Here is a 25,341-nt window from a genome sequence, read left to right as displayed (position 1 = left end):
GAAGTTCCCGCGGTGATTGGATCCAGAACTTGGGAGCCATAATGCTCTCCAATCGCAAGACCGGTGATTTATCGGGTACATAATAAATCATCTTTATCTTTTTCTACTTTTCTTCGTTGGGAAGCTCGAAAGCCAAAAGTCTCTCACGTCGTCGCTACCCGTTATGGGTCCCACGATGGGCCCCAGCATCTAGTCCAATAACGCGGGCGCGAGTTGTTTGTGGCAGTGTGGGGCCCCCGGTGCTGCTGATTTGAGTGCCTGCCACCTCGTCTAGTGGGGTGGGCGAGGCAACAAGCGTTTCTGATTGCGATTCCATCACGAAGAAAAAGCGGCGGATCACAGCCGTCGGATAGAAAGCTACCTTTGACTCGAGTCTTCGGGGTCCTCTTCCTCTCCTTTATAACAGTCTGCCCTTCGCACTCACCTTCGCCTTCGTATGTTTCTAATGATCTGTTGCTTGGAGCTTCGATCTGCGAATGATGGCTGTTGATCTGATGGGGTACGGCAAGATGGACGACCAGATTGCTATCCAGGAGGCCGACGCCGCTGGGATTCGCTCCATGGAGCACCTCTTCAGTCGCCTCCCCCACCGCCAGCAGCAGCAACTCGACTGCCTCGAGATCACCGACCGAGCCGTCTCCAAATTCAAGAAGGTCATCTCCCTCCTCAACCGCACCGGACACGCCCGCTTCCGCCGCAGCACCACCTCGCCGCCGTCGGAACCGCCGACCGAGCCGTCGCTTCCCGAAGCGGCGAAGACCCTCACCCTCGCCCCGATCCCGCTCCGGGTCAAGCCCCCCAGTTATCCCCTGCCGCCGCCAGCACGGACGTTGACGGTGGATTTCACCGAGCCGATCAACTGCGGCGAGGTGTCACCTCCGAGCCAGTACAGCAAGGAGTGCTTCAGCATCACGACGCCGATGTCGTCTGCGACGTCCTCGTTCATGTCGTCCGTCACCGGTGACGCTAGCGTGTCGAACGGCCGGTTCGGAGCCGCCTCCTTCCTCTTCCCCCCGCCCGCCGCCGCGATATCTGCTGGCAAGCCGCCACTCTCGTCCGCGCTCAAGCGACGGTGCCATGAGCACGACCACGCGAATTCCGAGCACGTGACTGGAAGGTACGCCGTCCCCGGCGCCCGCTGCCACTGCTCCAAGAGAAGGTGAAGAGAAGGACTCCTCAAGTCAGCAAGTCGTGCGATTTGATCGTCGCGTCTTTAGCCTCTAAATGCTTTCGTATCTGAAGCAGGAAATCGAGGGTTAAGCGGACGATCCGCGTGCCGGCGATAAGCTCGAAGGTGGCCGACATCCCCCCGGACGACTACTCGTGGCGCAAGTACGGGCAGAAGCCGATCAAGGGATCCCCGTATCCCAGGTACCCAAACGCCTCCCTCCTCCACATCCAACCGTCCGATCTCCATCTAACCCTTCCTCTCCCTTCGTGTACGACGCACCAGGGGCTACTACAAGTGCAGCTCGGTGCGCGGCTGCCCGGCGAGGAAGCACGTGGAGCGGGCGCCGGACGACCCCACGATGCTGATCGTCACGTACGAGGGCGAGCACCGCCACACCCCCACCGGCGCCGCTCCCGAGCCTATCCCGGCGGCCGCCATCTGACTCCGACCGTCCCGTTGTCTGGATCGAAAAAGAAGGCCTGATGGTGCTTGTCAAAATGCGTTCATGTATAGACCTGGAAAAAGTCCGGAAAACAAACAAAAAAAAAGACGAAAAATTCGAAGAAAATTGACTCGTGGACAGTTGGATTGGAAATTGGTTTGAGATCCGGGGATGCCGCCGAATGGCTCCAGAGATGTGATCAGAAAAGTCAAAAGATGTTGCTGTCGTTGACTGTTGTCAGCTGTGATGGCGATGTGAGGTGGCCATCTTTTTCTGTTCTTTGGTAGTGTGGGGAGGAGTTGATGTTAGTGGTGGTAGGTCAACCATTCTGTCTCTGGCTAAAGAAGCTCTCAGTAGTTGGTGTCATAATTAAAGATATTAATATGGATTATAGCTGCATTTAACTTTGGATCCAATCTATGTCTGTTCATTTATGACACAAGCTCACTCACATATGGAGTGGTTTTCTATGTTGTGGAGGAAGAAGCTTCCTTGAGTTGATGACCACATCATGAAATGTGGGGCAATTATATCAACCACTATCGCCTGCACTCAAGCCAATACATAATGCTGGTGGGTGGAGGTTGGCAAGGAAGCACAATGTGAAGGGTGATGATGGCGACCACTGATTACTAAAGTTGCTTTAAACATTGTGGAATCTGTGTGACTTTTTATGATGAGCAGTGTAGTCTCATCTGTGGGTGGATATGACTGGTCATTGACTTTGGGAGACCAGGACAGCTAATGCCATTGACTAAAGTTGTGAAGTGGAGCATGAGGACCTCAGAACAATCCAAAAAGTATCATGCAAGGCTTCATGGACATCATATCCTGCAATATTTAAGTAAAACTGGGTAAAGATATATTCAAATTGTCTTGGAAGAGTTGCTGGACATGTGCAGCAGAAACAATCAGAACAATATGAGAAATTGAAATGCATAAATGAATGGGTAGAAACACAGAACCAAGTAAAGCAGAGCTGTTCAAGTTCTGAAGGAGCCATCAAATTCTAAGAGTCTCAACTAATATATAAAGATAAGAGTTTTCCTGTTATATGTACATCTGTTGAAAAATAGGGAACAGAGTAAATGAAATGGATTACATTTGCATCTTTACTATATCATGTTTAGTATCTCCTGAGTTATTGAAGAAAATCTATACAGTTGCACAAAAGTATTCTGAGACTAAAAGTTGATGATTCCTAATGAGTATGACCTGCTCACTTGATATGCTCAATCTTTTTTACTCTATATTATCCCCAATCAGAGACTCCAAATGTTGAAAATGAGTCTTCAGCTTCTTAGACTGCTTCACTGGTACTATCTCCACCGTGGAAATTGATACTTCCCTTGCTAAGTCCAAATTTTGCAGGAGGAAATGCTCATTTTGCTGGCTTGGCTCCTTGTTTATGAGAGGTCGATAGGTTGAGGTATGTGTACAATGACATCCCTCCCAGAGCTGTGACAGCTCCACAGATGCTAGAGATTCCTGGATTAGAATCAAAAAGAAGGAATCCTCCAAGAAGGATGACACATGTTTTGAACTGTCCAAGAACGACATGGGAAGTTGCAGATGTTGCCCTGTGACAATAGAATAAGGAAACATCATTTAGAAAATCATGTACCAGACTACAACTTCGAGAAGCCATAAAAACTTTTATGGATTCCAAAGGAACTTTCTTTTGCAAAAGACAAATAAAAATTACGAATCTTTCAATCTTTGTTAAGTGGTACCGGTAAACCACCACCAACCAAATATTTTTCGTGTGAAAATAAATATATGTCAAGTTCCAGAAGAACTTCATCTCATAAGAAAAGAATCTCTTACCCAAGAGCCAAAGCACCAGACCACTGAAGCAGGAATCCAAGGACAGCTGACATGAAAATAGCAGACGAATTGGTCGAATTCCATCGAAACGAAAGAGCACCGGGTGGGTCAAGCCAAGGCATCAATCCAACCAGAAAGAAGAGTGTGACTGGTGTGGTCTTCCACATTAATCTGTTTGATGGCCTCAAGTTAGCAAACTATTCATTGATTCAAACTAGGTCAACATGTTGATATCAACGAACTAGTTCCAAGTTGCAATTTAGAAAGAATACATACGCCAGGGCAGTCCAATTATGCTGCTGCTGTAGATTTGACCATAGAATCTTATTAACAGCACTAGGTATTATCCATGCTAACGCTATGCAAGCACCAAATAAGTTGAATTCAAGGTCTGTAACTGTTGCAACAGCAACACCAGCAGACACTATAGTTAAAGCCAGCACCTGCGAGGTTCAGCATAGAAGTGTCACAACCTGAGCAACTTACCTATAATCATACCAGAATTAATTTATAAGCCATAGAATTTATCACCTTCTGATAGGAGACTGTCTTTCTGAAGAACATGAATTCAGCTAGAACAATTGTTGGTGTCACTGCAATTTTAGCCATCTGATAGAATCCCACACTGGAACATCAACAGTTAATGACTTATCAGCAAAACCGAAGCATATCTTGCAGCATAGTGAGGAAAACTTTATTCTTACCTGTTGCATTTCAAGCTGACATTAGCAAGGCCACTAGAAAGGGACATCACAATGCCAAGAGCCAACAGGGAAGAGAATGGAGTTGACTTGGAAGGAGGTGAGGCTGGAAGGAGGAAGAATGCCTTCAAGATAGCCATTAATAACCAGCTCAAAGAGTAATGGATAAAGGTGAGAAAGATGGGGTAGTTAAACCCTACTTTCCCAAGCACCTGAGACCCAAAGAAAATATACTTAAATGAAGATTCAATGGCCAATAGTATATCGGACCAGCAGCGGTAGAAGAATGCACACCAATTTGTTCATCATGATAATGCCAACAGAAACCAAGAAATTGAAACTTAAAGCAACTGTCGGGCCACAAACACGTTGCTGCAAACGCCTCGCACCCTCAAACGAGTGCAGTTCACTGAGAGAAGCTTCAATATCCTCGAATGCTCTACCTGAAAATCCAAGGGAAAACCATTGCTGAAGACAAATGATGAACAAATACTCTAGCCCTGCAGTTATTTTTCTTTGCTACAGTTTTCAATACTTTAACAATTGAATCAAAGAAAACAGCAAACACTACAGAATGCATGTTACTATCCATGCACATTTGGAAACCATCAGCAAAGTTATAGTGGTTGGAAGCTCCCAATATGAAGCAGCACTTGAATTATCAAGCTTCTGCATGCTGTTCTATGGATCGAAGAACATACCTAAAGCCTAGTTTCTCTCCTGCCAACCGGTAATATTAAACCAATATCCAATTCATTCAAGCCTCATTGCATAGATGTCTCACTATTTCTTGGAAAAGTTGCAGATATAAAACTTCCATCTTTTGAAACCAATCTTTAAAAACCTATTGTCTAATCTTCCCAATATACCATTGTCGAATCGCTTCCCACCAATCTAGCGAGAAAACTAAGTAGAGATATACACAAAATAAATATTGTGAATCAGCAGGATCAGACAAAGCCACGGCAATCTTTATCATGAAAAGGGCACTGCGATACACGATTAAGGTGATCACAAAGCAAATTGTGGCGTTTGGAGGAGGAGAGGAGGGGTAAGGGTGACCTCGGTCTCCGGGGTCGCCATCTTTGCCCTTGTGGAATCCCCTGACATCTTTCCGCAGGATAAAGTTCATCACCATCCTACTGCACAGCATCCCACCAAGAACTAACCCCAACCCACAGCTTCAATTCGCAGCAAACTTGTTGCCCGCCGTGGGAAGCGCAGATGAGACCCCAAAGAACAGGGGAGGAAGAAGAGGGAAAAGAGGGGCGAACACCTCTTGCGACGGAAAGAAGGGCGCAATATATAGAAGAGGAGGCGGTGACGACTGGGTGAGGGGGGAGGGCGGTGAGGGGACCGCGGTCGTGGGAGGAGCCGTTGTTGTGTCGGAGCGCGAGAAGGTGTCGGGATTGAGGCAATCACGCGCGAGGGTGATTTCTCGTTGATCTCAGCCGTCCGAGTAAAAGATCAACGGTCCGATGCGAGTCACTAACGTTAAACCGAAGTTAGAAGGCATCCCAATGCCCAGCCGGATTCAAATTGATTCCATCTACGGAATTAGGAAGTGTTGTTCCTCATCCAATTCCTTTGCACACAAAAGGAGTGTTTCTCATCGGAAATAGGTTCTTCGAATCAAGTCAAAGCTCGGCCATTTCTTTGAGAGGGATTTATCTTGTGAAGATTTATGGATATTAAAAGAGTAATGATCAACGAGTTCGGCACTTTGTTTTCTAGTTTGGTTAAGTCAACATGTCAGTTCTTTAGGACAAAAGATGTTTGGAAGGTTCTTGCGATTCATCAGGTTTTATGTATTTGATGCAAACTTTTATCTAATTTCCCTACCTCTCCCTCTGACTTGGCCAAGATATCGATGGCTAGTTTCTAATCGTTCTCTCGCCCAAAGCGTTAGGTCTCTATTTTTGAGTTTTAATTTAGTTAAAAGGAAGTCGTCTTCTGCTGAAGTCCTAATCATTTTAATCAATTATATGAATCTTTTATCACCATTAAGATCAATAAAAATATATATGTTTAATTAAATTAAAAATATTAAAAACAATGTTCACAAATAAAAATGTTTTTATTTTTTAATAAATCTATATATCCATATCAATATTCTCATATCAACAATACAAATTTTTAATATATGTTATTCTTTATCATCCAACTTTTCTTGATATCGTATAAGCCAAGCCAAAATTACATTTGGACTATGATTTGGTACTGTGGTCCTCCATCAGCTATAATATCATATAGGAATCTAAAATTTAGTCAAAATCTTGACATTCTTGTTCTTCGTGATCCAACTTAAATCATACAAAAAGATACAAAAAGATGTACTCGAAAATGGATTATGACAGTAAACATAATAATTCACAGCATGAAACAGCACATTGAGCATCTAATCTAATAGAGGCAGGATAAAACTTTCTTCTTATTTGTAAAAATAATAATAATTCACAGCATAAAACGATTGCTTATATATGCATCTGCTGCTTATTACACTGGCAGGAAGGCACTGCTTTGCTCTTCTACAAAGAGGACCACATACAAAAGAGAAACCTACAAGGATGAATCCACAAAAGGATGATAAATCAGTGTTAGTGTTAATATTCGGTGGTTCACTCTCAAGCAAGGCAACCCCAACACAAGTTACAGAATATAGAACTACTGCAAAAAATTAGGTCTCTCAGATGGGAGAACTTATTTTAAGCAATCATGTAGAATCAAATCCCTGTATCAATTAACTACAAAATAGTGCAAACGGAACAAGTGCCGGTCCTGCTACCTCTTGCTCACAAAGCATAAGATGACTCAAGGAAATGATTCTGAAACTGAATCGATTAGAAAATCCTTTTCAGAAAACGAAAAAAAAAAAAAATGCAGTACGGGATGTTGAACTGGACATAATAGATATAGTTGTCACTAATTACCGCCCTTCTGTTTTAAAGTGATCTTATCCCCTAAACTGAGGGCAATCCCTTGCGTCTTGCTCCTTATCCTGATATAACCACTTAGCTTACCATCAGCCTGCTTCTCAACACTCACATTGACCAAAGCATCCTCTCCGAAGACACTTTTTGCGTACAGGTTAGCAGCAAGAAACCCACACTCCCCGTCCACAGCAGAGCTGGAATAATCACAGAAATATGCTCTCATCAAAAGAAACATCAATTGATTATGCAACAATAATCTAATTTTCTTCTTATGTGATGATATATCAGGACCTGAGTAATAGATGAATGGAGTGAGAACTTACGGTGGTGTGAGGCACTTCATGTTGGTCGACTTGATTATGTGATTCAAAAATTCCTTCTCATCCTGTATTACAGTGTTCACTGCAACCTGTAAATAACAACAAAGACAAATATTAATTTATAGTTCTTGTTTAACAATGCCAAAGCTGGATTTATGATTCCACAAAGCAAAATAGAAGCACAGGGATAAAGCAAAAGAGGGCATAAGATTCATAAAAAAATTGCATGGAGATTGAGACTTGGGCGCCATCATCTTCAGGAGGAGCTAAATATCATTATAAATTGTAACCATTATTGGACAAAAAGAGTGAAGAAAACCAACATGTAAATAAATTATCATGAAGAAAACCATCCCTTGGAATAAAAAATCACAGCACCAAGTTATCATTGGGCTCAAGCACACACAGTTGGAAAGTACCAAACAGTAAATAAATTACATCTCACATGCTTAACCGAAAAATGTAAGTCTCCTTATGAATTTACATTCATGGCTAGAAAAAGAAAACCATGAAGATGTACAAAGCAACACCATTATCCACTTCCTCTGCTATAGGAATGACAGTCAAATTACTAAATGATAATGAAAAATGTTAATAATCAAGTATTGAATAGCCTGTCAGGGTAAGGAGTTCCTCACAAACATTTTCTTATTCAATATCAACTTCTGTTCCATGCTAATATCATATCTTCTAAGAAGTCTAGAATTTCTTAAGTCAGATTTTGAAAAGTTCCAGACATCAATATGCAACATGTAATTAAGAGTTACATACAGATAGTCAATGTATTTATAGTTTCTTCTATGTTCCGAAGATCAATTATCAGACACAATAGATACCCATGATTTGATTTCAAGAATTTTTAGGCCAATATTCAAAAGAAAGATCAAGTACATATTTTCTTCTGATACATTAATATCTCTTGAACAACTAGTTTGACATATGTTCTCTTCATGCCATATTACACAACAAATTATTACCTTAACTTTATCCAGAGTTTATCAATCAAGTGTATATGAATTAACATCACTAATAGACATAACAAAAGAGTTTGAAAATAGAGATAAGCATACCTTGTTTTCCCATTCGAATTCTGCCCACATATTCCTAAATGTCACATCAGCACAGGAAGCAGGAGATATGTAGTCCATGATGTCAATGTGGATGTCACTGAGGACGACAACAGTTCTCTCAAGCACATTTGAAGTTTCATATACAATATTACCAAATATGACTCCAGTCTCTGTTGAAGAGACCTTTATATTGGCTCGAATTTGCTTGCTTGACTCTGGAGCTAGAGTATAGTTCTGTGGCCGGTCTACAAGTTTGAGGTCTCCCATGGTTGCTAATTCCAAGCACAAATTCTGAAGTGTTTCCTTTGTTCGGTTAATCACAGTTACATCAAGGACAATGTCATAATGATGAACTGTCACAAATGCCTCAGCATACACAGGATCACTGAATCCAGTGAGTTGAAGAATTCGATTCAACTTATTTGCATCATCTCCATCCTTCATAAATTCTCCAGTTGCACGTTTCAAGTCATCTTGGACCTCATCCTCCAACTCAAGCTGGCTCATACCCTATAAACATCAACACCAAAAGCAATTTTTGAAAATGCCTGTGGCTTAGAAAATAATATAGCTTTGAATTTGTAGAGGCAAATAGCATCATCCAGTATTATTTCAGATATAGCCCAAATAAAATATCATGCAGCAACATAAAGGGGAAAAAAAGTTTTAAGCACAAGCACGAGTTCAGCAAGTAGAAGATTAGGACAACGAAAATTGAAACATAAAGCAATATCTCACATTTGTACATGGAAATGCATTATAAATTATAATGAAATACCTAAAAGGGCAAATAAAATTTAGCTGCCTTTGATTGTTAAATGACAATTATGTATCCAGAGTTATCATAATTCTGTTAGATGCTAATTGTTAGTTCTGTTTTGTCTAGGAGAAATCAGCTAAGGTAAAAGTGGCTACTTATGTACAAGTGTGACCATTAAGTTATTCTATTTAGCTTTCACAATGCATAAACTGGTGTGCTCTGGTACATAGTTTCTTTAAACAAAGAAGGAAGAAAATCTCTAAACAAAAAAACCACAAGCAAGAAAATCAGTAAACAAAACAAACAACTATTAAGTAAGCTCATCTTTTTGGATGTGTAGCTGCTGAAACATTTACATAGTTGGATACTTCAATCTCTAATGCTTTTGTTAGAATAACCATTTGTATCGGCTAACAGGAAAGATGTTTCTTTTGTGATTTAGGTTTGACCAGATCATTTTCACATCTTACTTCCCACGCATTCCCATGGTCAGACATACCTTAAGACCCAACAGATGAGGTTATGTCAGATTGAGCACCTAGATCGCAGACCTAACCAGCTCAATATGATAAGGTAATCACCATGAAGCATACCTAGACACAGATGCTACCATGTGCCAAGATCTTGATAACACCCATCACCATCCTCAGCTTCATGTAGACGATCATTTGATATGTAAATGGCCATCAACAATTCTTTGAAATGAATCTTTATAAAGTTGATAGACACATCAATATTATTTGCTACTCCTTATTTGTACGACGTACGACAATCGTCTAATATATGAGGAGAATAGAACATATCCAAGAAACAACACATAGTAATAATAGAAGACAAAAGGATCCCAAGGGCAGGTGGATTTATTACTTTCAAAATTTAATGAACTATAAAATCTTTCTTGGAAGTATCTGCAGCATTTTGCTTTATAAACTAGGCAAACAAGAATGAATTGGATGGAAATTGAACTTTGCCAACTACTACACCAAAAAGTTCAGAAATCATCTCTCACTAATACGCTATTCAAGTAGTAAGTGATACACGTATGCTACCACCATTCAAGTAGTGAGTCATGTAGATCCTCTAGCTATGTTAGTAGAATGAAGAGGTGCTCCCATCCTACAAGTGGGGCGACTATCTAAAGAGATGGACACCCCTAACTACAAACAGTAAAAAATTACAGAAAGAGGTAAAAGTCAGAATCACAAATCATCAAGGGACCGGCTATCCCTTGCAAGGCACTATATAGTGTAGAGAAAATTTACACTATGGATAAATTCCTTTGCATGGGAAGCACCCCTATTCCTCCTCCTTCCTCTCCTCCAATTTTCTCTTTGAGCTGACCACTACATTTCAGGCCTTTGCTTGCTGTTCTTTTACCATGAATCGGATCCTTTTTTGGTGTCCAAAGCAGAATCCTATTCCTGTGACTATTGTTAATATCCAGCCATTCACACAAGCACGAGGAGAGAAAAATCTTATAGCCATAGAACCCAAAAGCTAAATGGTTTCCTACTGGACTAAAAGCCTAGCATAGAATTTTGCATCATAAAGATTTTGTAAAATGTCAAACGCAATGAAAAAAAGAAAAGAAACATAAGTACTCACTGATGTTCAATCAATTAGTTTAATAAGAAAAAACTCAGAATTCCTTACCTTCCTACTCTTCAAATGGTAGAAATCAATGAGATCATCGGGTTGTGCATGGGAAATTTGGGCCTTAGCTTTAATCTCCTCAGTTTCTCGGAATTGCTTCTCTGCAAGCATCTTTGCAAAACTCTGGCGGCACGATTGCAACCATATTTTCCTCACCTCATCACCAGTGTTGCAGAGCAATCTAATGCACAGCACAATCCTGTCAAAAGAATCATTATCGATCGGGTGGGGAAGAAAGGAAGATTGTCCTAATTGCAACATGGAAGTCATTATCAGCAAGACCCCAGTGCATGCTTTGTTTGCCTCGGACTTTGATGGCTGGACCTCCTCCAGTCTCAAAACCAGCTTGGTTAAAGTGCAAGCAACAACTGCTCCTACGAAGAAGTCACCAGACAAAATCAGTGACCTCAAATTCCCAGGTGAACCCAAAGATCCAGGAAGAACAATCGGAGCAGATAAAGCGGTTTCCGAGGCAGCACTTTGGGTTGCGTATGTCCCATCCGCCAAAACCACAGGCCTTCTCGATGAAATAGTAGCAGATGAGTTGACCTGCTGCAGTTTTTTTGAACGATCCATAACCTCCCCCTCCTCAGTGGTAGTGTAAAAGGGAAGATCTCCTAGGCACTGCTTGATTGTCGCGATCCCACTCTCCACCTCTGAGAGAGAAAGGCAGTACTCACCAATGACCCAAAGAGCACACGTGCAGACCCTCGCAGCACGAATCTGATAAAATGTGTCGAGGAGCCGCGTGATGATGGACACTCTGAGCTTTGGATTGGTCTCAATTATCTCTTTCACAAAGAGAACCACATCAAGAGCAGAAGCTACAATGGTGTCCCCAAGGAAATCCATCAGTAGATGAACAACAGTGCTTGCAACCTCGGGGAACTTGATGGCACATGAGTGAATAGCCTGCACCAGCATCTGCCGGTACTCCCCATTCTTCTCAAGCTCGATGGTCTGGGTCTTCACGACCTCCTTCTTGAGTGCGAGCACCACCTCATCAACGTTCTTTGACGTGATCAGCTCAAGGGCGATGTCCAACGTCTTGCGCCTGATGTCAAGATTGGGACTTGACAGCGCACGCAACACATCCATGATCATCTCCATCATGATCTCCCTGTGCGACGATTTGAGCTCGTTGAGACGGTCGAGCACGATGAGCTTCACGTTGTTGTCGCTCTGCGTAAGGAGGAGCTGACAGTAGGTGTTGGCGGCAGCCCGGATGGCGGTTGGGGCGGAGGACATTGCTACGAGCGTGTTGGCACACTCGTAGACGACGGCGGCAGACGGGGAATTGAGGAGGGAGATGATGATCTTGATGTACTTGCCCTTCTCGGCAGGGTTGGAGCGGCAGACCCTGCGGATGAGATCGAGGGCGGCCATCTGAAGGAGGTCGCCCCAGTCAGGGACGTGGTCGGCGTGGGAGAGGAGGTGGGCGACCGCACGGGGCTGAGCGCAGGAGGTCAGCATGAGGAAGGCATTGCGGCGGGCGGAGAGGTCTTGTTCGGAGGCCAGGGCCTTCTCGACCAGCTCGGGGGCATCGGGGAGCAACTGCTCGCCGGCCTGGCCGGGAAGGCGGTAGATGGCGGCGACGGCGAGCAGTGCGTGGCGGCGGATGAAGGGGTGACGATGGTCGAGATTGGCCAGGACGGAGGGAACGAGAGGCTCCAAGATCTCCGGCTCGGAGAGGCGGCAGAGGAAGCGGAGGGTGACGCCGCGGATGTATTCGTTGGGGTGCTGCAGGTTGTTGCGTAGGTTCTGGCAGATAAGGATCATCTCGGGGAGCACGCGGCCGCGGGCATCCGTCTTGTCGATGATCTCCAGGTAGAGGAGGAGCAGTTTCTGCACGGTGTGGTCCTCGGAAGGCAGCACGTAGCGCACGATAGTGATGAAGAGCTGGGGAAGGGTCTCGCCATTTAGGAGGAGCATGATGGCCTTCTTGAGGGCGTCGACCTTAGCGTCCACGTCGTTCCCCTCAAGGGCCTCCTTGATCTCGTTCGCCATGGCCGGCGAGCCCTTGTCGAAGTGGATCAGCAGCGAGCACGACTTCTCCATCTCGTAACGCTTGCCTCCCGCGCTGGAAACTCCTTCAAAGCCCTAGATCTGGATATGGTGGATCGGAAGGATCTGAGGTGAGGAGGCGCGAGATCCGGATCGGCGAGAAGGAAAATGAAGACGACTCGGTGGAGAGATCGAAGGGCTCCGGTGGGGGAATTGGGGTCGAATCCTGTGGAGATCGAAGAGTTTCGTCGGGAGTCGGAGGACGAGGCGACGGGTGGAGGACACAGCGGCGAGGCGGAGGTCGGGGATCGAGCGATCCGTTCCTTCGCTATGAACTATCAACCGGACACTACGCTTGCCGTTGGGCTTTAAATTGGGTCTATTGTCAAAATCGAGCTTTGACTTGGGCCTAATGTCAAAATTGGGCCTAATGAAGTCCGCTCGCCACTAAACATTCAAAATTCGTCATTCAAAATTGGGCCTAATGTCACTGAAAGCATCTCTTCGAATGCAATCACCGTGCAAAACTGGTCCACTTCTACCTTATGCTTCAGGTTTAGGATCCAAAAGTAAGAGAAGAGAAGACAGGTGGAAAGAACACTGCAAAAAGCATAATCCAAGAACAACAGTGAATCAACTCACATCTCTAAACTCCCTGATCAATCATGGAAAGAAGAAAGAAGAAAAAGAAGAGGAATCGAAACTTAATGCAAACACATCAGAGATTGCTCGTGTACAGATCATCACCATAGCAGCTGAACGTTATTAGCAGCATGTAGGAGCGTAGTACAAGCACGGATCAGAAGGGTAGATACAGAGAACAGAGAAGAGGAGACGATGGGAGTGCGCCTAAGGGTAAGCGACCAAGCGGCGCGTGCAGAGGGTGCAGTAGAACCGCCTCTTGGTGTGGAAGTAGAGGGGGAGGAAGCAGAACCGCCAGGCGCTCTCCACGTCCGTGGCCATGACCACGCCGCCGCAGAAGGGGCAGCTCCCCGGCGCCTGGTGGGTCCCCAACACCCTCTCCTCCTCGTCGCACACGAACACCAAGCACATCGCTCCTCGCCTTCCGCTTCGACGGTGCGTCGATCCCACGCGGCTGACGAACTCGATGCCAAGCCAAGGGAAGAAGCCGCGAGAAGGTTCGAGTTTGCTCTCACAAGACCGCGGGTCCCACTCGTCCAGCCGACCGGGACCCACTCGGAGCCTCTCATCAGCCGTACGAAGGGATATTTGATTTATTTTTTTTAATAATTAAAAAAATATATATATAAATGAAAAATAAATTTATTTCTTTCGATCAACGATTAAACTAAAATAAAGATAACAAATTCTTGTTCGAATGGAATGATCGAGACATCTTGAATTAATAACGATTGATAATTATATTAATTTTTTAATCATTAGATCGTTACATGTATTAAGATACATCCACTTTTGAAAGTGACATTAGATAAAAATAAATAAATAAAATTATGATTTTTATTGTTTTAAATTTTTTTAATTTAAAATTAAATATAAAAATGAAATTGAGATCGAAAACAGCCCCATGCGAATCAGTCAGTTTTGGTTCGTAAAAGATAGGAGGGGGGTTCGATTCCGAAACTGAGGTCAGGACTCTACCGAGAACTCCATGCTTAATCTTCATCCATGTTAAAACTCGACAAGTGTTCGACGAAATGTCCGGAGCAGACGGGGACTCCACAAGCCACAAAAACAAAAAGAATCCGTAATCCCTCCGCGCATCGCGTGCAAAATATGAAGGAATACCGCGTTGAAAACTGAGACGGCAGGATCGTGCGTTACGTACTGCATGCAGCAATCCAGATGAGACGAACTGGCGATCTCTCGCCTGCGGTGCCTTCCCAAATCAAAGAAGCCGAATGATTTGGCCACACCCTCAGTCCGATGCAGCACCGCATCAGAGCGCGGACTTTCATGTGTTCGCCGTGCCTCACGTGGGGAGGAAGAGCATAAACAACTTGAGTCAATGGAAGTCAACATAACCTGATGCGTCCCCTGCAGAGCCCACAACATGTTTGTGAAATGGTCGAACACGACAGTTTCGTAACAGAGCATCTGCAGAATTTTCGCCTCGAAGAACCATTACATCCGCAGTAGATATCAATCGACAGAGCAATCCTGTTTATTATGACAGGAAGAAACCAGCACGCATCCAACTTCATCCACACATCGTTTACCAGAATCTGTCATGTGTAATGCATGTTGAGCGTCGAACTCGCAGTCGATCCACCTCAGATCCTCCTCCTGTCTTACGCGCAGAGACATGACATCATGGTTATTAGATGTGTTTGACGTCTGCAGAACAATCGCCAAGTATGAACGCGAAGAGAAGACCGAGGAAGCAGGGGGGGTGGAGTTCAGCATCGATCGGTGCCCACTCATGGAACTGTTCACATTTCTTCTCGCGTCCCTGCAGGGTAGGGGCTGTGACCACCGGGGGTGGCAGGAGGAATGATGCTGCGAGGAGAAGCTGGACCATCGTTAATCCGTGGTTTCCAACATCGGCTCTGCATAACCATACAATATGTGGGTGCTCTCTGTCCAGAATTGATAGGCTTTGACTGGCATCGATGAGTCGTGTTAAATAATGGCCGGTGGCGAAGACCGGAGACCGCAACAATGCACATAAAAAACACATGATGGGATGACTATTCAAACCAGAGAACTGACCTGCAGAAAGTGAAGTGTGTATCTGAGCGAATGCCTTGAATTCTAGAACGAGGAACGGAGGAGGACAGTGGAGGTTCATCCGGATAAAGCTTGCCAGGTGGGAGAGAGGTGGTCACACCTCATGGAGTCTTTGCCTTTGCCTTATTCTTGTGGTGGAGCCATGAGAGACTTCAAAAGCATTTGTCATGTCAACCGCACACAAAAACAGTTTCATACTGATCGCTTTCTGCTACCAGAAAAGATCGATTCGTACAGATTTCGGCAAGGATTAATTTACTGGGAATGGATTGACATGAATCTTGGTTAAAGTTCCAGCCGGCTAAAGTTCATTATTCTCGACAGAAAGAGGGACAGATCATGGCATTTAACTGGAGAACACATCAACTTCTGAGCTTAGAACTGCATCACTATAAGAAGCAAGCTTTATGGAGGCTTATGGAACAAGACAACCTGAAAGATACTGCAGGGAGAAAAGGAATGCTCAGCGATAAAGTATATTTTGGGTCTAAAGACACCGACGCAAAATCAGAATCCAAAATCAGAATTCATACCGAGGTGTTGTTTGATATGTCCATCACGTCAATTAGCGTACGATCGATTCTCGTACTGTACCAAGGCACTGCTCGACACGTCTCGTCCCGGTAATCCCAGGATGGCGCTGCCCCCACACGCCAAGTCAGAATCCGTACCGATGCACTGTTTTGTATATCCACCACGCTAACCCGAGAATCAGCAAGGGGAATACCCCTAAGTCAAAATCCGTACCGATGCATTATTTGATATGTCCACCATGCCAACTCGTGTACGACTGATCCTTGTACAACAGTATAAAGACCTCGGGCCGACATCCAAGGGGCAACAAACAATTAAACACTCCACTGACTTGCTCGTCGGAGGGGCCAAAGTCGGGAATCACCTGACGAATGTCATTTTTGCAGGAAAGCAACCATCCATGACCCGCGAGCATCCCAACCTCTGAAGTCGTCGCCCGGCATCCCCACGGCGAGCCATCAACCAACACCCGGACCGAGGGACGCTAATCAACACCCTGTCGTGAGGGCCCGGTCGACCTCGGCATCCAGCTCGGCCGATAGAAGACTCCCGACATCGATCCATGGACCAAGCCGTGCCGACTCACCAGCTACGGTACGTGTGTTCACCAACATTTTGGCACTAGAAGGAGGGTCATGTCGTAGGAGCATCTTGTAGGAGCTCTCCTCGAGGGAGAACCATAGACCGGTCTCCCCTCTGTCGAGCCGGGAGATCAATCCTCCCCGTCCTCAGAGACGGGGGGATCCCGGCCTCGATGTCGGATCGCTACTGGTGCCTGTTCAACGACTCAAGGTTGTCACCCCCCGGACTTACCACAAGACCCTTGGCCGTGTCACCCGAGGCATTCCTCAGCCTAACCAAGTAAGTGCAAGCAATGGCAGAGATGATGCAAACGCTCATTCCACTCATTCCCCAGATCGTGTAGCTAGCATCTCCCCTGACTGACCCGACCCAGCAAAGGCCGAGCAGGGAGCAAGTTAGGACAGGAGAAGCCCGAGAGCAAACGACGAACCCTAGAGATCCGCCTGAGCAAAGCATACCCGCACCCTACCGAATCACACCGCCTCACTCCGAGCCTGACACCATATCGACTAACTCGGCGGACGACTCATTTAGGGTCTAGTTGTCCCGGGTCAACCAACGCTCGGACGAGTTCCAGCGCGAGTTCCAAAAATCACGGAGCGAGTCCAACGAAGGTGGCTTGAGCGGATCCCCTTTTACTCAGGAAATACAGGACAAGTCTGTAACCCTCAACTTCAGGCTGCTGACATTGGAGACGTATAATGGCAGCTCCAACCCCACATAGCATGTCGCGACGTTTTGGGCTCGGATGGCCCTCTACGGCACCTCTGACGCCTTGATGTGTCGGGCATTCTCGACCACCTTCAGAGGATTGGAACAAACATGGTTCAGCCGGCTACACCTGCTCTCAGTCTCATCCTTCGACCAGCCCACAAGGGAATTCGAGCAAAGCTTCCTTGCCAACGTGCGACTCAAGCCTTCCATCGCCACCCTTCTGGCGTTATCTCAACACGAGGGCAAATCACTCTCCCAATTTATGGTGTGCTTTGACGCGGAAATCCGGGGATTCTCGGACGCTCACCCTTCTGTAACCATGCAGGCATTCATGATGTGTTTGAGGCCCTCAAGGTTCTTTTGGTCACTCATCGAGAAGCCACCCACGACCATCCCCGAGTTGCTCCAACGCACCAATCAGTACATCGCCGCGAAGCCCTAATGGCAGGGAGGCGCGAGGACAACAAGAGGCTGAGGATGGAGCAAGCCCGAGGAGCGGCTCCGGCACCCCCATCGCAAGCTCGCAGGAGGCCCGATCAGCCCGAGTCAAAAGCTATGTCACCCCAGCCAGCACGCTATGTGGCACGATGGCACCGCTCATGACAAAGGGTCTCCCGTCGGTAGACCTAAACCCAAGATTAGCTACTCGACCAACGGGACCAGTCTCCTCTCGAGCCACACAGCTTGGTCCCCTGACCAGCGACTAGCCATTATCATCCTGCCATGATGTCGCCCCTCGAGGATCGAGTCGCTCCAGATCGGACTCCCAACTTGTGACTCGCCGACCCAGTCTGTGCCCAAGTTGCTCCAGATTGGACCCCCGACTTGTGACTCACAGATCTAGTCTTTGCTCGAGTCGCTCCAGATCGGACCCCCGACTCGTTGGCCTAGTCTTTGCCCGAGCCGCTCTAGATCGGATCCCCAACTTGCGACTCGCCGGCTCAGTCTTTACCCGAGTCACTCCAGATCGGACCCTCGACTTGCGACTCGTCGACCCAGTCTTTTCCCAAGTCGCTCCAAATCAGACTCTCAACTTGCGACTCACCGGTCCAACTCCTGCTCAGGTTGCTCCAGATCAGTTCCTGACTTGCGACCTGTCGGAACCAAAACCTGAGCCCAAGCTTAGCCACTCGGCCCATTGGTTCAGCTCTTGCCCGGGTCACTCCGGATCAATTCCCGACTTGAAACCCATTGGCCCCCAAAACCTGAGCCCGAGTTCAGCCACTCGGCCCATAGGTTCAACTCCTGCCTAGGTCGCTCCGGATTGGTTCTCGACTTGCGGCCCATCGGCACCAAAACCTGAGCACGAGCTTAGCCACTCGGCCCATAGGTTCAGCTCCTGCTCGGGTCGCTCCGGATCAGTTCCCGACTTGCGACCCGTCGACACCAAAACCTAAGCCTGAGCTTATCCACTCGGCCCACAGGTCCAGCTCCAACCCGGGTCACTCCGGATCAGTTCCTGAATTATGACCCGTCGGCACCAAAACCTAAGCCTGAGCTTAGCCACTCGGCCCACAGGTTCATCTCTTGCCCGGGTCACTCCGGATCAGTTCCCGACTTGTGACCCGTCGGCACCAAAACCTGAGCCCGAGTTAGTCACTCGCCCCACGGGTTCAGCTCCTGCTCGGGTCGCTCCAGATCGGTTCTCGACTTGTGACCCATTGGCCCTAAAACCTGAGCCCGAGTTCAGCCACTCGGCCCACAAGTTCAGCTCCTACCCGGGTCGCTCCAGATCGGTTCCCAACTTACGACCCATTGGCCCCAAAACCTGAGCTCGAGTTCAGCCACTCGGCTCACAAGTACAGCTCCTGCCCGGGTGGCTCCAGATCAGTTCCCGACCTGCGACCTATCGGCACCAAAACCTAAGCCTGAGTCCAGCCACTCGACCCACAGGTCCAGGTCCAGGCATGCCTCTCGCCCCCTCAGAGACCCCACGACACGTCTTGATTGGGAGGGGTGGGGAGGAGGAGGGAAGTGATAAGGTATATTTTGGGTCCAAAGACATGCCATGTCAGAATTCATACCGAGACACTGTTTGGTACGTCTACCACGCCAACCCACATACAACCGACCCTCATACCGTACCAAGGCGCTGCTTGGCACGTCTCATCCCGGTAATCGCGGGATGGTGCCGCCCCCACACGCCAAGTCAGAATCCGTACCAAGACACTATTTTGTACGTCCACCATGTCAACCCACGTACGACCGACTCTCGTACAGCAGTATAAAGACCTCGGGCCGGCATCCGGGCCAGGGGGGCAAAAAATAATTGAACACTCCGCTGACTTGCTCGTCGGAGGGGCCAAAGTCGGGAATCACCCGACAAAGGTCATTTTTGTAAGAAAGCGGCCACCCACGACCCGCGAGCGTCTCAACCATCAAAGTCGCCGACCGACGTCCCCACGATGAGCTATCAACCAGCACCAGGACCGAGGAACACTGATCAACACTTCGTCACGAGAGCTCGATCGACCTCGGCATCTAGCTCAGATGATAGAAGACTCCTGACATTAATCCGTGGACCAGGTTGTGTTGACTCACCAGCCACGACATGTTTGTTCACCGACGATCAGCGTCCTCGAGCAAGAAGATGGTACAAATCTTCGTGGAGTTACGGAAGCTACATGATTAAACAGCTGCTGCTTTATCATATTTTCTTCTTCTTCTTCTTTTATGTGGTCACCTGTGCAGCAGCAAACCTCGAGAATGTGATAACAAAAGAGTCATATTAATTGAAAATGTTTTGAACTCAGAACATTATGAAGCTCACGTTCATGTGGGTTCAGATAGATGTGTGCATCCGTTTATATCCTTCAATAATTTCATTTGAGTGGTGCTTGTGGTTTTCAAGTCTACCCTACACATTAATGTTGGATATCAATATTTTATTTTTTAAATGTTTTGCTTCTACATAACGATCACTCATTATCGAGATTATCGGCCTTCCACATGTATCACTACTAGATTATAAAGATAGACATCGACTTATGTACGACTACACAGTAAAGTTCGTTGTCACTATAATTTGATCTCCATACGACAATCGCTCTTGAGATTATCGACCTACTGTATGCATCACTGTTAATACGAAAAATAGGTAGTAACTTGATGGATCGATGAGTAGCCTTTGATGTTCTCTCTCACCTATTCTTATTATTTTATTAAAATATTATATTTATCATATTTTGGGTGTGAAATCTTCTGATTCTTAGCTTATATTTTTATTTCGAAATTATTGTGCAGTTGTCGGACTTGATAAGTATAAATCTATAATAAAAGAGTTGTCTGAGCACCACCGACACCGACGACCTCAACTTTAGGATAAACGACTCATCACAGCTCCAATTGTCGCTGTAGATTTGAGGTCCAATAATAAGTCGTGCCACTGCATCTTCGTCTCAACGACCACAACCAATCAGATCGCATCTATGACTCGTATTTTGGTATATCAATCTACTTGGATCCTCGTGATATCCAAATCCGTTCTCATAAGATTCGGTTCCGAATCCAATCCGATAGGCTTACATATCCAACATAGTCCAAAGGTACGTGCGTAGACTTTAGGTCGCATTCGGATCGGATCTGTTTGGGTTATCGGACTCCATCATCGCCATAGAGCGAGCGCACACCACCCCCCTCTTCGTTCGATCTCTTCTTCCTCGACCTCCCTCGCTCTATATAATGGAACTCTCGCTCCCGGTCTCCGGGCAACCTGCAAAGCTCCTCTCTCCCTCCCCCCAACTAGCTAACAGCGGCGGCGGCGGCGGCGGCAGATACCACTGCTACGATCAATGGAGGACATGGAGGCGGAGTACAGCCTCTACTGGGAAACCAAGAGGTTCATCGACTCGGAGGAGCTGGAGAGGTTCTTCGCTGACCAACTTTCGACTCCCTTTCTGCTCCCGGCTTGCCAATCCCTTCCCTTCCTGATCAAGCAAGCCGCCGGGCCTTGATCTCCTCTTCTTTCCTGCGTTTAGTTTCACTCTCTTGATCGAGATAGAGAGAGGATTCATCCCAACATATCAGAATCCAGCGAGAGAATCCATCATCTTTATTATAAGTAGCAGGCAGCATAAGAGCCTTATGGCTTGTGTTGCTGCTTCTCTTGTTCCTTCTTCCAGATGAATTTGACTGACTCGAACAGTTGCCCGCATGAATGGTGAATCTTTCTTTCTTCTGATCTGAGCTAGGTTTCCTGTGGGTTTTCTCCTGATGCAGTTGGGGCTTTGAGGAGGCCATTTCAGGTGGCTACTATGATTCGAGTTCCCCCGAAGGCACCACGTCCTCCACCACCGCCAAGAACATTGCGTTGGAGAGGAATCGGCGGAAGAAGCTGAACGAAAAGCTTTACGCGCTCCGAAGTGTCGTCCCCAACATCACCAAGGTACGTAACCAAGGTCTGTGTCTTCGGTCCAAGTCTTCCTGCTATTGGAGTGACTGATTGCTGGGAGTTCAGATGGATAAGGCGTCGATCATAAAAGACGCCATCGATTACATCAAGCAGCTTCAAGAACAAGAGAAGGTGATGCTGGCGGAGATCTCTGAGCTCGAGTCGCTCAAAGAGGAGAAGGTGTCGTCGATCGGTGACCTCGAGTTTGATGATCTATACTTCATGCAGAGGAAGAAGAAGCGAACCGCGCAGGGCTCCTCGTCTGCGGGTTCCCCAAGCTCGCCGCCCATCGAAGTACAGGAAGTAATCTCTCTCTCCCTCTCTCTCTCTCTCTCTCTCTCTCTCTCTCACGCACATACGTACAATCAAACGGCTCATGTGACTGGTGTGCTCTGTTTGGTGCGGCGTGCAGCTCAGAGTGAGTGAAATGGGCGAGAAGACCATGGTCGTGAGCATCACCTGCAACAAGAAGAGGGACACCATGATCAAGGTGTGCGAGGTTTTCGAGTCGCTCAACCTCAAAGTCCTCACAGCCAACATCACCAATGTTTCTGGCAGCCTGCTGCACACTCTGTTCATCGAGGTAGCTCTCTCTCTCTCTCTCTCTCTCTCTCTCTCTGGCGTGCCATCAGTTGTTTTATGTGAGTCAAACATGCTTACATGGACAAGGTCATACGTATACACATGGACAGTCCGAATAAGCAACAATTCGGACAAAACCTCAAAGAATACTGAGAGAATGCTCGTATTGACCTTTCAGATATTAAATGCATTTATGTACATGTTCATGAGAGAGTTACTCATGGGAACTGTTGAACCCAAGCCCTGTGAAGTTCCCAGGTTGCTGTGGCCTTTCACATGGATGCAACCATCAATTCTGTGAAACTTTCTAGGGTTTGTCAGTGTTCTTCTGCATGACAACCTACAGTTGTATCAAGTTGGTACTCTGGAAATTGCACCTGCCATCCTTTTGGAAGCACAGTATCCATTCAAAATACATGACATGCTTAATCATGCCTTTTTCCCTTTTCCTTTGGTATGTTGAACTTTATACCCCATGTTATTTTCAAACATGGGAGATGACTCAGCTGTTTTTAGTGGCAGATGAATCTCTCCACCATGTTCAGCTCATTTATCTCATGATTCTTCTTCCAGGATCTTTCTTCTGCCACACAGCAGGAACAAGTGCTAGGTCATTTTTACCAAAAGGAAGACTTAGCTTCTACACAAACACCTTTCACATGGTTGAAAAGGATTTGTTTGTCACAAGTCCAACAAATGGATGCTTTCTTTTTCATTTGTGGTGAGAACAAGTGGACAGCATCATTCAATGTCAGGACTTGTTGAATCTTGGTTTCTTCCATGCCTCGGTTGTCTACTAGTGAATCCTTTTACTGATCCTTTCATTTCATATCAATCTCTTTCTTCTCCATCTTTGAAAAGAGACATGACAGAAAATAATAAAAAAAAGGCCTCCAAGTATTGCAATGTTCAGAATTTATGTAATCTACCTGGTTGCATATAGTCTACAAAATCCACCAATAACTAGCAAATTTTTGTTTTATGTCTGAGTTCTTGGAGTTGCCTTTTATGAGCTTAGCTGACTGAAGTGAACTATTATGTGTTGCAGACTGATGAAATGGGCAGTGCTCAAGTGAAGGAAAAGATTGAGGCAGCAATTGCAGATCTCGATAGCCCAAGGAGCCCTATAAGTTCTCTCAGTTTTTAACTCTCTTGTTTGTTCTCTACCATGCAGCAATCCACAGGGATAAGTACTTTTTCTAGTTAATAATCATAGCAGTCTCCTCTTTTTTCCAGCCTTCCCATCCTTGGACTAGATTGTAGTTGCTGTTGTGTGCCAATCACTTTTTTGACATGGATGTATGACATCAACTTTGATGCTGAATCAAAGATCTGCACTGCACTTATCTGTCATGCAAGTTTCAAGCAAGTATGCAGTACATGAAAATTTTCTTATCTTGTGATCTTTTGGTCAACAGGAGGGATCCCAAAGCTCTTGATTGACATGTTAATTCAGCTCCTCAAAGCAAACTCTTTTCCTTTCAGAGCTAACCCAATCTACATCTTGGTTGATATGTTCAAAGTTCCACCAAAAAAATCATCAGTTTGGCAAAACATAATACAGATTTAATCCAGATCTGCAAACAGTAATAAAGAACAGGAAACATGCAAACCAATATGGTGTTGCACAATCTAGATTGTAAATCTATAATAGCGACACGGATTATGCTCGACCAATAATTTCACAAACAAAAGGCATGTTTTCCTTCCAGTAAAAGAATTTACGACGTCAAACCACTGTGGTCGAAATATTAGTGATCTAAAATTAGCACACAGAGAACTTGTCAAGCTGAGTACAAGGGGCTCTGGCTAGAATCTGATGCCAAGTAATTGGTTTTCTGAGAGTAGTTCACAGAGCTCTGTGGTAGAAAGTGTGATCTAAGAATTAGCACACACACAAGCTGTCAAGCTGGATATAATAAGGAGCACTGGCTAGAATCTGATTCCAACTAGTGGCTTATCTGAGAGGAGATCAAGTAGGTTAATTTGGACAGTAACTCTTATGGTGGAAATCCTCATCATATTACAGCAACCAAATGGCACACCTTCTAGATGTCTAGGTGTTCGTGCTTCAGCTACCCCAAACACTTTTCAGTGACTTAGGAGTCATGGTGATTTCCACTCAGCCTGCAACTTTTGCTGTATTGTCTGAAAAAAAAGAGAAGCATGACGATGACAAACCATGACAATTAAGCACTAATACTCTTCATTCTTATCCCCAGCCCTAAACTTAACCCTTGCCCAAAGAACAAGTTATCTCAGACAAAATGTTACTAATTCATCTTAAATTCTATCACAGACCTCAAAGTAAATCTTTTGCATCTCAAAGGATCTCAATCGACAAGACCTCTCCAAATGCAGGGCAAATGCAAAAGACACTCCTCCACTTATCAGAACCATCACATACTGAGCTTCCAGAAAAGAAACAGCAAGAATGCACCGAATAAGATTAAGATCTATGCATTGTGAGCGAAAGAATAAAAATGCTGAACTCCAACAATCTCCCAACAACTCCATCTTAAATGAGGCATTCTTGCTGTTAATTAGTAAGATATTTTTAGGTGATAAGAATATGACAAAAGTACAAAATTCATCCTATAATGCAATATTTTCAGATGATATCTCATTATTCCTCCTAACCCCATAGCCTAAAGATAAAAAAAAAGCAAAACAAGTTGCAACGTCTGTCTGCAGAAGCTAGGAATGGCAAGATTACAGTGCTGATGCTACAGCTAGAACTATGCCAATCAAGGAAGAGAAGCTTGTGGAAACCTACACAAGTAAAGTCGAACTAATCATGACAAATGCAGAAAGCGGAAGCTTTAACTCTTCCGCCGTTCAACCACCTCATAACTATACTATGGAGAGCATGGATGCACAAATGAGCGACAGAAACTACCATCGAAATCAAAACGGAGGCCGGCCCCCGACACGGGAATTTTATCAAAC

The 25,341-nt window shown here is 45.7% G+C and overlaps 5 protein-coding genes across 10 annotated transcripts; 2 read left to right on the top strand and 3 right to left on the bottom strand.

Moving 5' to 3' along the window:
• Window positions 1–440: 440 nt before the first annotated feature.
• LOC135625254 (WRKY transcription factor WRKY51-like) lies at window positions 441–2,029 on the top strand. Its single transcript, XM_065129776.1, has 3 exons — window positions 441–1,159; window positions 1,246–1,371; window positions 1,454–2,029. The coding sequence occupies exons 1-3, from the start codon at window positions 477–479 to the stop codon at window positions 1,611–1,613; spliced, it is 969 nt and encodes a 322-aa protein (XP_064985848.1). The 5' UTR covers window positions 441–476; the 3' UTR covers window positions 1,614–2,029.
• Window positions 2,030–2,190: 161 nt separating this feature from the next.
• On the bottom strand, window positions 2,191–5,402 carry LOC135625253 (nucleotide-sugar uncharacterized transporter 2-like). 4 transcript variants are annotated; one of them, XR_010491954.1, is made up of 8 exons: window positions 5,204–5,402; window positions 4,436–4,584; window positions 4,145–4,353; window positions 3,972–4,065; window positions 3,717–3,883; window positions 3,441–3,611; window positions 2,829–3,193; window positions 2,191–2,444 (listed from the first exon to the last, which is right to left on the bottom strand). XR_010491954.1 is itself a non-coding variant. In XM_065129773.1 (7 exons), exons 1-7 carry the CDS (start codon window positions 5,292–5,294, stop codon window positions 2,995–2,997), a joined length of 1,080 nt encoding a protein of 359 aa, XP_064985845.1. In that variant the 5' UTR covers window positions 5,295–5,402; the 3' UTR covers window positions 2,619–2,994. The 4 variants fall into 4 exon arrangements, 3 of the variants coding, with proteins under 3 accessions (XP_064985845.1, XP_064985847.1, XP_064985846.1); XM_065129773.1 differs by lacking the exon at window positions 2,191–2,444 and having other exon boundaries at window positions 2,619–3,193; XM_065129775.1 differs by lacking the exons at window positions 2,191–2,444; window positions 5,204–5,402 and adding an exon at window positions 4,843–5,191 and having other exon boundaries at window positions 2,619–3,193.
• A 1,430-nt stretch (window positions 5,403–6,832) lies between these two features.
• Window positions 6,833–13,460, bottom strand: LOC135625252 (coatomer subunit beta-1-like). The gene is made up of 4 exons (XM_065129772.1): window positions 10,878–13,460; window positions 8,465–8,974; window positions 7,398–7,483; window positions 6,833–7,268 (listed from the first exon to the last, which is right to left on the bottom strand). The coding sequence occupies exons 1-4, from the start codon at window positions 12,933–12,935 to the stop codon at window positions 7,064–7,066; spliced, it is 2,859 nt and encodes a 952-aa protein (XP_064985844.1). The 5' UTR covers window positions 12,936–13,460; the 3' UTR covers window positions 6,833–7,063.
• Window positions 13,461–13,615: 155 nt separating this feature from the next.
• LOC135625257 (uncharacterized) lies at window positions 13,616–13,987 on the bottom strand. The gene has a single exon (XM_065129787.1). It carries the CDS (start codon window positions 13,932–13,934, stop codon window positions 13,731–13,733), a length of 204 nt encoding a protein of 67 aa, XP_064985859.1. The 5' UTR covers window positions 13,935–13,987; the 3' UTR covers window positions 13,616–13,730.
• Window positions 13,988–21,117: 7,130 nt separating this feature from the next.
• Window positions 21,118–23,745, top strand: LOC135586057 (transcription factor bHLH35-like). 3 transcript variants are annotated; one of them, XM_065131144.1, is made up of 6 exons: window positions 21,118–21,285; window positions 21,639–21,804; window positions 21,877–22,113; window positions 22,223–22,393; window positions 22,966–23,113; window positions 23,441–23,745. In XM_065131144.1, exons 1-6 carry the CDS (start codon window positions 21,212–21,214, stop codon window positions 23,443–23,445), a joined length of 801 nt encoding a protein of 266 aa, XP_064987216.1. In that variant the 5' UTR covers window positions 21,118–21,211; the 3' UTR covers window positions 23,446–23,745. The 3 variants fall into 3 exon arrangements, with proteins under 3 accessions (XP_064987216.1, XP_064987217.1, XP_064987218.1); XM_065131146.1 differs by having other exon boundaries at window positions 21,147–21,579; window positions 21,665–21,804; XM_065131145.1 differs by lacking the exon at window positions 22,966–23,113.
• The last annotated feature ends 1,596 nt before the right edge of the window (window positions 23,746–25,341 follow it).

Source organism: Musa acuminata, chromosome BXJ2-10, assembly GCF_036884655.1.
Source record: "Musa acuminata AAA Group cultivar baxijiao chromosome BXJ2-10, Cavendish_Baxijiao_AAA, whole genome shotgun sequence".
Lineage (NCBI taxonomy): Eukaryota > Viridiplantae > Streptophyta > Magnoliopsida > Zingiberales > Musaceae > Musa > Musa acuminata.
This window is presented reverse-complemented; position numbering and strand designations above follow the sequence as displayed.